Source organism: Scatophagus argus, chromosome 16 (genome assembly GCF_020382885.2).
Source record: "Scatophagus argus isolate fScaArg1 chromosome 16, fScaArg1.pri, whole genome shotgun sequence".
Classification (NCBI taxonomy): domain Eukaryota; kingdom Metazoa; phylum Chordata; class Actinopteri; family Scatophagidae; genus Scatophagus; species Scatophagus argus.
In genome coordinates, this window is record NC_058508.1 from 531,459 (window position 1) to 545,000 (window position 13,542).

The 13,542-nt window shown below is 42.0% G+C and overlaps 1 protein-coding gene across 1 annotated transcript; it reads right to left on the minus strand.

Moving 5' to 3' along the window:
* Positions 1–1,413: 1,413 nt before the first annotated feature.
* On the minus strand, positions 1,414–9,899 carry si:ch211-195b15.8 (dual specificity protein phosphatase 16). The gene is made up of 5 exons (XM_046414802.1): positions 9,740–9,899; positions 9,431–9,525; positions 7,115–7,274; positions 6,786–6,909; positions 1,414–2,534 (listed from the first exon to the last, which is right to left on the minus strand). The coding sequence occupies exons 2-5, from the start codon at positions 9,521–9,523 to the stop codon at positions 1,715–1,717; spliced, it is 1,197 nt and encodes a 398-aa protein (XP_046270758.1). The 5' UTR covers positions 9,524–9,525; positions 9,740–9,899; the 3' UTR covers positions 1,414–1,714.
* Between the last annotated feature and the right edge of the window lie 3,643 nt (positions 9,900–13,542).

The window sequence follows — 13,542 nt, forward strand, 5'->3', positions numbered from 1 at the left end:
CAAATAAAGTTGACTTGACTTGACTTGACATAGCTCACATTTCTATCTGTCCGGACAGTTTCTACCCAACAGTCACAACTAAGCTATAGCCCACAGTGAGTGATTAATTAGTTTGTCTGTAGGTGTTCTGTCTTTAGGATGGACCAGTCTTTGTCTCTCTTGTTTGTAGAATTTGGAAGTTCTTGGTCTACTGTTCCTTTCCTTTAGCGTGTTGTGCCATTTGCACCTTATCCACAAAGTTAAAGACTTCTTCCAAAGTGGAAGAAGGTACAAGTGCTGTCAGTTTCTGTCGTGTCTGGTTGCTCTTGTCCCTAACTGCTTCTATAGTGGAATGGACCTGCCTAATCCTTTCACTCAGGAGTTGGCTCTGTGCTCTCAGGAGAATCTGCTCTCTCTATGGCCTCCGACTGTGGACCCAAGGTGTAAGCTCCTGGGAGCTAGTCTGGACCGTCTGCATCTTAGGTTGAAGTGAAGTTGGTTCATATAGTGAGCTAGTTTCCTTGAAATCCCTTCATATTCCCACACCAATTTAAGGGAGTGTGAGGAAGCTTTCCGTGCCTTTAAGATCCACCTGGGTTCCTCACCAGTCCTTAGGAGCCCAGACTTCAGCAAAAGGTTCCCTTTGCAGGTTGATGCCTCTGCAGCAGGAAACAAATCATGTATTTGAATTGTAAGTTGCTGACCCGAGCCACTGCTCTTCTGCACTGAGAGGAGTCAGTTCAGGTGGTGCTTTTCTGAACTTGCCTTTGCTCAGTGGTCTGGAATTGTTTGCCCTCACTGAATTGTTTGACTTGCTTGAATTAAAAGCCATGAGTTTTAGCCATGTGGGTCCTATTCTTTGTGTACTGCTAAACGTCAGAATAATCCAGCCTTGATTTTTGTCTGAATTACGCTGATTTACACAAGTTTTACTGAAGATATGGACCATCTTACTTTTAGCTGCCATTAGGTTCGTTATAGAGTCATTTTAAGAATACACCAATAGTTCATATATAGCTCAGTTGGTAGAGTGTGCGACCCATGTATTGAGGCTGACTGTCCTCTGTACTGGCCACAGGTTTGACTGCTGCTTGTGCCTCCTTTGCTGTCATATCTTCAGCTGTCCTAGTCAAACATATAATAATACACCAATAATCACCAGTATACTCTACCCATGTACAGTGTCTTAACTCTGTCTAATATTTACTTTACTTTACCTTCACTCACATATGTGTATCCTGGCAAAGCACACATTTGTGAGAAATTCAGAGACCCAATGCAGCTTTTTAAGAATATGTATTTATGTATCTTTTTTATGATTTTTATAATTAATAAGAATCATATATCAAGTTTTTACTTGGGATATCAGTACTCTAGTTTCTAGGGTCTAGAGTGATTAGACCAAAGCCTCATGCCAAGTTAAAGGCAACAAAACAAAGTGGAAATATCATTTTTAATCATCAGCAAATACATTCCAAGCCATTGTTCAAAAGTTTTTCAGAGTCTTTTAAAATAACTGCATCTTACAAATGACAAGATGACTATTGTCAAAAAATGCATATGTGTGGAGGTTTATTGTAAATATAGCTATACTGCATCCAGTTTTGCAATAAATATATAAATAAATAAATTGCAGACAAACATTTTGACAGACATCGTCTATGTAACTACATCACATGTATAGTTTGGTTCCTTTTCACAAATATGTGCGAACAAACAGTGCGTCCCAGCACTCTCAGCAGTTGTGTGGCAGTGCAGGCTGTCCCATCCTTACAGGATGGAAAAACACCCCTTTTGGCAGCACCCTCTCCCCCCAGTCCAGGAGCTTGTTGAGGGCAAAGCTGAGTGGTGACAACAGACTCTGCTCCTTCACCTCAGCTCTACTACACTTTGTGTGGGAGGGACTCTGCTCCTCGTGGATGTCCTCAGCCTGCCTGTGGGAGCAAGTGTTACCCTGTGTCTTCGCCTCAGGCCTTTCTCTCATTTCTCTATTGTGGACAGTTTTGAATGGGGTGTTATCCTTTGTTTGCTGGCTGCTGCTTGCTGGGGACTGAGGGCAAATTTCCAGTGGGGTCAAAGAGAGGGTGAGGCTTTTGCGTTTCTCTAGTAGAGAAGCAGAGCCTGCTGGGAGTTGTAGTGGTGTGTGCTTTGCTGCTGGTTTGAATGGCACACATGGGCTTTGTGCTGAAACCTCACATATCTCCTGGAGTTGCTGATTTTGATGGCAAGTAAAATGAAGAGCCCGGAGTTTCCCTGACAGGGAAAGCTGCTGTTTTCCCCTTCTATCTGAACGTGAGTGTCTCTGCAGAGTTGTGTTTGTTTGGTAGGAATTCTCTGCGTGTGTCTGTTTGACCTCTGCTGAGTTGCTAGTGGCCTGATAATTTATGTTCACAGTGTAGTTAATATTGTCATTTATAGATGGCAGGTGAATATCCGGCTGCTGGACAAAGAGGTTGCCACCAGAGGCCTTCTGGTTCAGAGTACCCTGGAAGTGCTGTAGCTGACCCAGGAAGTTGAAGTTTGGGGAAATGGAGGGTCGGCGTTCTTTCACAAACCTTTGAAAGGAGCAGATGGGATGTGGGTTAGGGCTGCTGCTTTCCACAGCTCACATATTTCACAATAATGTACAGTGAAGTCAGCCAGTATAATGATCTGTTTTTTTTTTTGTTTTTCAATTATTCCATTTTCACCGATTTTCATTGATACATATATCTTAAAAACTGGCATGACACAAACAAATAGGACAAGAAAAACAGGTAATAGAGAAAAATGAGCAAAATAAGTATGACTCTACCTTAACTTGTTATTAGAAAAAAAAAAGAAAGACGTGTGGCATATTATTATCCATTAATCCATTTTCTATAGTGCTTATCCATGCAGGGTTGATGAGGGCCTAGAGCCTATCCTAGCTGACAACGAGTGAGAACTGGGGTACACCTTGGAATGCTCCCTAGTCAATCACAGGGCAGACACACAAAGACAGACAATCACACAAGTTCAAACACTCACACCTAGCAACACTAAAATTATTAAACTGCAACTATGGAATACTGTTGGAAACAGTATATAAACAATTAATTATTCAAAAGAAATTCACTTCTATTTTCAATCAATTCTACCTAGCTTAACTAGGGAAGACCAAAATCTGGGTAACCCAGAGCTTTAACAGCTGTCATTACAATGCATGTCTATATCCTTCTCAAATGACCACTTGTGTTATATTTTTTTTTGTGTATGTTATATTTTTGTTTTTTCTTTTTAATACATTTGCAAAAAAAAAATCCAGTAAACTTGTTTCCCTTTGTCATTATGGTGTAGAATTTTGAGGGAAAAAATGAATTTAATTCATTTTGGAATGAGACGGACGCACTGTATATGGCACAGACCACCTCAGAATGTGTTCTGACCAGTCAGATCACATGTCTTCCTGCATCTTCGGTGCATTTGCACCTGTATTACAGCTGTCCATTTGTGAATGGATTACCCAAAATGCACTTGATATTTTTCTGTTATCTATGGTCTTGTTAACAAGACAATAAGCTCACACAATTTGTACTGTAGACTCCTCTCATAGCTATGTGTAAACCATGTCTCTTGAGCACAGGAGTTTAAATTAAATGAATGGAGCAGTGTACATTCACAATGTGATTTTGTCAAGTAGGACTTGTAAGACTTATACAACTTATCCTTTAATAGTGTCTCATTTACAATTATAAGTTACACAAACATCTATGATGAACGCATGTTCTTTCCTTTTTATATCCCATTCCAAATAATGTTGGTTACATATTGTAACCACAGATATTATGAGTATAGATGTAGCCCTCTAAGAGCTGTAACTATTGGGTTTATCCCCGCGTATCTCTTGTGACAGTCTTATGTGCCCTTGTGCTGTGCACTGGTCCTCCCTCAGGTGTGCAGCCACAGTACATAAGCCCTATGTGACCTGAGATCTGCTCCCAAAACAAGCCAGCTTTTTCTGCAGCTGATGTTGGTGGAAAACAGTGGGGCCCACAGTTTAGGTGGTTACACCTTTTATCATAGAATCTGGGATAACCAATGTTCTATCTCATGCAGTATTCACCCTCTAAGAGCTGTCACTATTGGGGTGAGATTGAAGCTGGATGTGGTCTATGGTCATGGATTTCCCCTACTGTAAGTCCAGTATAGGAGAGCAGGGCAAGGGCTTTACATTCGAATTGGGCAGAGGTGTGTACAGGGAATGCATGAATACCTATGACCACACAGCAAAAAAAAAGCTGTAAAAAAGGATGAGAATAGCAGCATGTAGTGCATGTCCCCACATATCATTACTGTGACTGTGTGTGCGTAACGTGACAAGAGCCGGAGTGAGTGTCATTGGTCGTCAAGCAGACTCAGTACTGAATGAGTTAGTGAAGACTCAGACATACATGTATCATGTAAAGGGCATGGAGATGACCGTGAAGCTGTTGAGCATATGTCCTGTGCTGCCATTCCTCTGAGAAGAGCTGCAGAGAAAAACACTGCTCTGGTAGAGAGAGCACAAATTCCAGTCAGGGTTTCTCCCCAGCGGACACATATGCTGGTGTGACAGCTTCACACAGCCAGTAAGCCAGACGCTGTTTTGTGAAAGGTTTTTACTTAGAGTACTGTCTGTAATGCACAAAGAGCTGCTGTGTCTGTCTGACCATATAAAGACGATGTGAAGCTTTTACCACTTCATTTTTGTGAGTAGGAGGGGAAAAAAACCTTTCAAAGAATTAACTCCTGATCAGGAAGAACTGGTTATGACCTTGGGCATGAATGCACGATTTGTTCTCGGGGTGCCATCAACAGCAAGCTGGCATCGAAAAAAAGAACATCACTAAATTTGTTATGAGTTGTAAATAAATATACATTAATGACTTCTGGATTTTGTGTGGTTTATTATATTCATGTAGATATGCATATTTTTGGTATTTATGTAGGTATGTTTATCCATATATGTGTAAATAAACATGACATATATTTAACATGTATTATATACATATATATGCATATATGCTATACATGTATATGTAAATATATGTATGGATATATGGATATATATGTACATATAGTTGAAAGACATATATGTAGGGGGCCAATTTCGAATATGTGCACATATGTTGGAAAATATATGTGGCATAGATAAAAAATATATATGTTAATATATTTTCTTTCCATGTGGGAAACAGTCTTTTCATCATGCCTTTGTTGAAGAGTGGCGGATTTCTGACAAAGATGATATGACGCCATTGAAGGGTGGGGGGATGCACAACTCTATGTTTTCCCTATGTAACCTAGTGGAAAAATCTCCACTAGCACTCACCGAAGGGTGAAAAGTGGTGAGGCCACAGAGTGGTGGAGAATGTGGATGGGTTGAAGTGCCTACAGTAGATGAAAACTACTGAACTGGCTCCGCCGCTGGTATACGCATGAGCACTTCCGTTGCGAGCTCAGGAGGGGGAGCCCTGAGCTGAGCAGCAACGGATGAAATGATGGAAATGAACATCAAGAAGTCGTTGATGGCTGACGCAGTCTGTGCAACCGACTGATGGGCATGGTCAGTGAGGGAGGCTGTGACCTGGTCATGAGAGGTGTCTGTATCTCTGACTGAGAAGGGGCATGAGGCTTGGGCAGTAAGGGCCATTCCAACAAGTTCAGGCACGTCTCGCACTGAGAGTGGAAGCTTAAGTCCATAACAGAGCTGGCAAAAAAACAAAGATGGACCCCGCTTGCTTCACTGAGAAGCTGACATCTACAGAACTTTGCTCTTTAAGATAAATGAGTGCATACACTGAAGAAAAAGGTGGAGCAGATCTCAGGTCACACAGGGCTTATGTACTGTGGCTGTGGACCTGAGGGAGGACCAGTGCACAGCACAAGGGCATGAAGGACGATCTTCACAACTGTGCATGCATGCCAAAGACAAACCCAATAGCAGGACCATCAACATAAAAATAAACAACACTTGATCAACATAAAAAAGTACTCAGGGTCAACATAGCAGTGATGGTCCTGGGTCAACAATGGTATTGTGTCATCTTGCAAAAAACTTGTTTGGAATGGGATATGAAGGAGGGATAACATATTTATCCCAGTTCATTGTGTGACTCACAATAGTAAATAAATCATGATTAAATGATAAGTCTCATTGTCTTAAAAGCCTTACTTATTTGAGCTTATTGGAAAGCTTGCATGTTAGCAAGCTAACTCACTAACTTCGCAGTAGCTCATTTTCCTACAGCTAGGTTGTTACCAGACTATACAGTTTAAATATTAATGACTTAAAGACATGCAATTAAGAATTTTGTTTGTTTCACTGTGAATTTTGTTCATTTGTACTAAATTCTAATAAGTGAAGTTTTAATATTACTTTTATTAAAACTTAACGTGCAAGTAGGACAAAGGAATCATGTCATGCCATTGTCAGTGGCCAATATTCTGTGTCACAGTTAGCAAGGTGAAGTCCCCACTGCTGCAAATTTATTTTGCCTTTTTAAGTGGATTTTCTGATGGCAGCATCCAAATCAGTGTCCATATCCAACTGCACTTGTTACTGGTGGAGTGGAAATATGAAGTTGCAGCATGAATGAATGTCTTTAATTTTCCGTGATTTTTTTTTTACTTATGTAAGTATGCTGAATTGTATACTATGTATTAAAACGTTCAAAAAACAAATGCAAAAGATAAAAATAGGCAACTCTGGTGAGCCTGTTGTTTACACTTGATATGATTGAGATATGATTAATGACAGTAGAGCTTAGATGGAGCTGCAGTATTAATGTATGCTAACAGCATACCTGTAAGCCCGGTCCAGATCCATTTCTAGGCTGTACATGATGTAAGCTACAGCCAGAGCCGGGGAGCGAGAGACTCCTGCTGCACAGTGAACCAACACAGATGCACCAGAGGACATGGCTAAATCTGCACACACACACCACATCACAAAAGTTAGTCAAACTGGTTCAGATCACATCAATTTGTATTGGAAAAGTATTTGGGTATTTTATTAAGTCCTGTGGAGGAAACTGGAATGTTGGATTAAATTGGAAATAATCAGCTTGTAAAATGGCTTGTCATGGTGGTAGTTTCTGCAAGAATTGTTGTGCAATCGTGAGCGAGGCTTTACCAATGAACTGCAATGCCTGTGGTATCCAGGGCAGCAGGTCATCCCACAGGGAGTCGTCAATGGGGATGCGAAGATATCTAGAGTGGGGCAGAAAGGAGGGCTGGGGACTGCAGCGGCTCACATTCAGTACGTAGGAAATACCCAGAGAGGCCAAGCGGTCCTGCACACACACGCACACACACACACATACACATGGATGCTATTAGAGTAAAAGCTTTTTACTTACTTACACACTGGTTTGATATCAAGTCACACACTGGACTGGACCACTATGCACCGCACTTGACTCAGCAGCTGCTCCAACTGAAGAGAAGCATCACCACAGTCTATCAGGACAACTGTGACACATCATGTTGAGGCGAACCAGTTTCCGTCTGAGGGTGTTGACGAGTTTGACGAGTGTGCTGAAATGTCATGTCTGGAGAAAATCCTTCGTAGTCTTTCAGACACATATGGGACGGTTCTTATGTCTTCTCATTGATAGTAGACATCCTGTTATTTAAGATTTGATGAAGGCCCAGCTGGGGTATCCACAGGTCCTACATGCTGTCTTGATGTGTGTGTGTTCCTTCTTTATGCCCTTGGCTTTTGTAGGAACATGGTCTGCCTGGTAGTGGAGGGTTCTGAATACTCCCAGATTGTGTTCAGTAGTGAGGACTGCAATGACCTGTACATTGGGCAGACACTAAACAACTGCTCCACATAGGCTGCAAGGTGAACCACGAAAAGTCTTTTAGAAATTAATTCCCGCTCCACAGTCCGGGGGCTAAAGATTGTGTACCTTTAGTTCGTAAAAAATAGTCTTGTCTTGTTAAGCTAACAGTAAAAAGTTTGCCTCTAAAAATCCAGTCGATTCTCGACTTTATGTCAACAGAACGGCGACATGGCTGCCTCCATGGTTTTATTCAACGCTACTGATAAAGGTAAGTGAGGCACGAGAAGATACAAGATTTCACCATCACACGGTGGAATACTTTCAGGAAAAGCCTACGACGGCGGCTCGGGCTGAAGGGTGAGTGTCGGGACGTGGCTGAGAGCTACAAACACCGGAGTTCAAAAACATTCCAGAGGATGTCTTCCATCCCACATGCTACAGTAGGTTTATCGCCAAAAACGCCATTGCAAAGGTAGAAAGACGTCTCGCACGTTACTGTATGGCATCATCGGCCTTGCCAGAATTATCCGTTCCCCCTACAAGTGACGCCCTCCATCAGCACTGTAAAAAGGCAAACTATCAGGCTGCAATCAGGAGGTCCTGTCTCAAACCAAATATATGTGCTCCATCACCTGCTGGATATGGCTGGCACCTAGAGGACCTGGATGACGAGTCCGGCCCCCGATGGTGTTTTACATGCGATACACTGCAGCTGCGAGGAGAGATGTTCCTGTGTCTCTACAGGACTGTGTTGTGTAGGTGTTCCAACTGTGCAAACACTAAGGAAATCGAGGAGAAGGAAGATGACAAGTGTCCCGACAATGACCATAAAATACTTCTATTCACCTTCAAAGCCATCCACAACCTCAGCCCTCCATATCTCTGACCTCCTCCATGCTGCCACACTCACCTGCACCCTCAGCAGATCCTCCCCCCCCCCCCCCCCCCCCGTTGAACTCACTTCCACCTGACCTCCGTCACACTGACTCACTCCCACAGTTCAAATCCAAACTCATAACCCATGTGTTTAGACTAGCCTACTCCCTCTAACCACAACTGCATTGTCCATTTTAAAATAGTATTCTATTGTCTCTTATTGTTGTTAATGTTGTGTCTGTTTTTATGATTAATACTGTAAGGTGACCTTGAGTGTCTAGCAAGGCGCCCGTAAATAAAACGCATTATCATTATTATTACTATTTAATTCAATTCAATTCAATTCAGTTTATTTATATAGCGCCAATTCACAACAAAAGTTATCTCATGACACTTTCCAATTTGAGCAGGTCTAGACCAAACTCTTTAATTAAATTGTAAAATAGAGAGAGCCCAACATTCCCCCTTGAGCAAGCACTTGGCGACAGTGGCGAGGAAAAACTGCCTTTTAGAAGGCAGAAACCTCGGAGCAGACCCCGGCTCAAGATGGGCGGCCATCTGCCTTGACCGGTTGGGTTGAAACGTAGCCCAGATTTAACGATACTACTGCTTATTAACAGTAACAGTAAAACGCTGCTTGCTCGCTAATGTTTCAGCATTAATAATCCAGCAGGCACAACGCTGACAGGGTCATGCACTGGTGCAAAACGTTTACCTTTAATAAAGTGTCGGTTTCATTTGAGTGGAGTGTATGATGGGCTTTCTTCTTCCACCAGCAGTCTTACCTGCGTCACGTCGCCCTCCGCTCCAAGGTAGAGCTGCGGCAGGATAACAGACAGCGGAGGCCGCTCTGCGTCTCCCTCCCGGGACCAAACCATACCTGTAGCACAGCACCCACCATATGTAACACCTTTTAAAGGCACAACACTAACTGTCTCCACAGTGGCTAACATGCTGGATTTTCAGAACACTGTATTAGGATATAGCTAACGCTAAACCCCTTCAGCTTCTCCTGACCTTAACAAATGGGTTCCAGCTCTGATTTCGTTTTAAGGGACAAGCAAAAATTGTGCTGTCAGGTATTTCATACTGACCGTCAGTGGCCCCGTCGACAGTCACTGGGCTCGTCTTCTCGTAGCAGAAGCCCAAAGCGGCTTTGCAGACTGTCTCTCCTCTGCTGCTGCTACGTCCTCAGCTCAGATCCAAATGATGAGCTCACCCCTCACCAACAATAGATCTCCACTGGATGATGTCATCTTCAGCCAATCAGCGTCTTGCCTGACTCGCGCAGACGCATCTCAGCTGTATCAGCAGCAAAGATGGAGTAGAAGCAGGCAGTCACCGTCCAGGTATGAAGCAATGAAATGGAGTTTCCTCAACGACATCACCGATGAGGAAACAGCCACATGCGAATGATCGATGACAGCTACTTACCAGTTGCACAGTTCAATTACTCAGCAAAGGCATTTCATCTCTGACAGCTTGTTTTCTATCTACATTGATCACCAAAAGAGTTAATCTTTTGTTTATGGACTTTCTACTGCCTTCTGGCTACCCCTCAAAGCCTGAAAGCCTTCATAAATCATAATCTAAAATACAAGAATATAAGTAGTGAAGGGGGTACTTGTATTATCAGGGCCCTATTTTAGAAAGTGGACTTAAGGAAAGCTTTTTCTTTCTTCATGCATCCATCCATCTTGTTCTGCTTTATCCGGGACCAGGTTGATGGGACAGCAGCCTGAGCGGGGATGCCCAGACTCCCCTCTACACGGACACTTCCTCCAGCTCTTCTGGGTGGACCCCAAGGCGTTCCCAGGCCAGCTGAGTGACATAGTTCCTCCAGCGCGTCCTGGGTCTTCTTCGGGGCCTCCTCCCAGTGGGGCATGCCCGGAACAAATACAAATCTGCACTGTACGACACTGATCAATGAACAGTTATTTGTCATGTTGTCACCGGTCACACTGACGGAACATTCCTATGATTATCATGTCAGAGATCCCATGAATATTTGAGTGAGGGTGATTTCTGATGGAGCTGGAAATAAGGATTCTAAAACTCAACTAAATGTCGTTTATAAGTGAGTTTTTGAATGTAGTCTTAATGTGGTTTGACACCAGAGACTATGTATTTCCTTATGCTCAAGAGCTTTAAATGAAAAATAAACATCTAAAAATATGTGTGAAAATACAGCTAAATAAATGGCTATTTGAATGATCCATTAAGGAAATTCAAGTGGGTTAATGATGAACAAGTGTCCCATGCTGAATAAGATGCAATAGTGTTAACTTATCAACTCCTGTCTCCACTCCTGATTTTAGAACACGTCATTGTCTGCACTTGCATGCATTTATATTTGTAGCTCCACTGGACTAAAATGAAGGCTCTGTTCTGTATTTACCAGTCGCCATGGTGAATCATCAAGCTCCACTGATGACAACTAACCCCCACCCATCCCATCTTCAGTGGTGACAGTCCTCAGAGTTGTCTGAACTAACTCTGATCAGCTGTTCTGGAATGAAAACTGAGTTTCCCATCACAGAATTAGTTGAGCCAGAGTTCAGGATTACAGGACCCAGCAAAACAAAAAGGGAATGACGGAGCTGCAAACAGATCCGTTAGAAAGGACAGTGGAAATGACAGAGTGAGATGGTGCCCCATGGAGTTACTAATGAGTTTAGCGGATCGTGGTAGAGAAGTGCAAACCTATCTGACTAATTGTAACTTTGTGTGGGTATATGTCCATATGCAGAACAAAAGCACAGGGTGACATGGACTCTGGATAAAATTCTGGAGCCCGTTTCAGAAAGTAGGTTAAATGAAGACTGAGTTTAATCCTGAACTGTCAATCAACTAATCCTGTGATGGGATCTCAGATTTTTCGGTTCCAGAACAGATGATCAGAATAGGCTCATTCAGTAACAGCCAGGCTTGTGGAAAATTCATCACTAATGATTGCCACACAATGCATGTTGTTAGATTTTATTTTTATTTATTTATTTTTTTTATCTTAATCCTGATTTCAGTAACATGAAATGTCATGTTCACTACCAGGCAAATGTTTGGACACACCTTCTTTTTCAGTGGTTTTTAATCATTATTATTATTATTGTTTTTAACAGTGTACGTTAATACTGAAGACAATGAAATTATGACAAATGTGGAATTATGCAGTCAACAAAACATGTTAAATAACCCAGAATATGATGGCAGCTTTGCACACTCTTGGCATTCTCTTTATCAGCCTCATGAAGTAATCACCTGGAATGGTTTTCTGGCAGTCTTAAAGGAGTTCCCAGGGGTGATTTAGTGTAGACCAGGTGATCTGATGCAGCACTCCATCACTCTGCTTCTCGGACAAATATCCCTTACATAACCTAGAGGTGTGTTTGGGGTCAAATGATGGTCTCACTAAGCGCAAAACCAGATGGGATGGCATGTTGCTGTGGACTTAAAACCTTTCTGTTTAGTAAAGTGTATAGTTAGCCTCAAGCAAAGTGTGTAGGGCTGGTAGGCATAGTTACACTCACCTCATGCTATATAGCCACAGGTAGAATAGGTCTGACTAACTGTTAATCTTTAAATCTCTATCATAGCTAAGTTGCTATAGGCCTATGCTGCCGGGGGACACAAACATGATCCACCAAGCAGTTTCCCCTCCTCCTCAACACCACCACCATCTCGATTCCCCCACCTCCTCTGTTCTCATCAGGTCAACATATGATCAATTATTATCAATTTTACGTCAATAACTGCGTGTCCAGTTTTCTTCATAGTTTGAGTCTCTCCGTCCAGACTTGCATGCCAAACATCTGCTGTCAACATCTGCCTATCTTGTTCTTCTACGTAGTGCTATTATAATTAACTTGGACAACATATCAGCTAAAAAAAACAAAAATACAGAATTCCAATTATGACAACCTGTTTGTCCTTTGTAATGAATGATGTTTATTGCTTGTATGTTTCTCTCTCTCTTCCATCCTCTCTGTCCTGTCTACCTCTTCTTCTACTCCTTTACCTGGCGGACTATCAGCAGGATAGTTCGCCCTTGTCAGCCGGGTCCTGCTCAAGGTTTCTTCCTGTTAACACTAGAAGGGAGTTAAAAGGGAGTTTTTCCTTGCCACAGTCTGCTTTTCTGGGGGTTCAGGCTCTGCGTCTCTGTAAAGCATCTAGAGACAATTTTGATTGTATAAGGTGCTATATAAATAACACTGAATTGAATTGAACTGAAAGCCATACTGGTTAAGTCAACCCTCAATTTTGACTAAGTCAACAATGGTGTCAACAGCAAAGCACCCAACACCATCATCTGGAGACGCTCTACCCTGACATGGTATATTAAACTGATATTACAGGAAAATACCTACTGTTAAGCTGACATAGATATAACATGATACTAAACTAATGTCAGTATGACAACAGCAAATACAACAGAAACATTTCAGGTTAGTATACAAGTATTTTAAAGTGATATTAGAAAAAATGATATAGTACTATTTTAGGGCCATTGTAAGTCACTAAACTGTACTGCATATGTTCAAGTCCTATATTTATGTTAATATTACACAGAATTTAAAATAATTAACTAAACTAGAAAGCACAATATTACCAATTAGTCTATTGAGTAACAAGGGAAGACAGTCCCACCACTGCCAGCAGCGCTACATGTATGTACCTCACAATACTGTAAGTTAGTTTGATTCTTCCCAACTGTTTCTGCTAAATTCTAAGAACCTCTAAATGTAGCAACGTTTTCAACTTTGATCCTTTCCCATCCTGTTCAAGCCTGTAGACCATCTACCATACATGTGTGGTACTGGAGGAAACTGCCTGCCTCCAGTCATCATGTATCCCAGTGACACAACAGGAGGCATTATGTTGGATATACGGCATAGTTTTA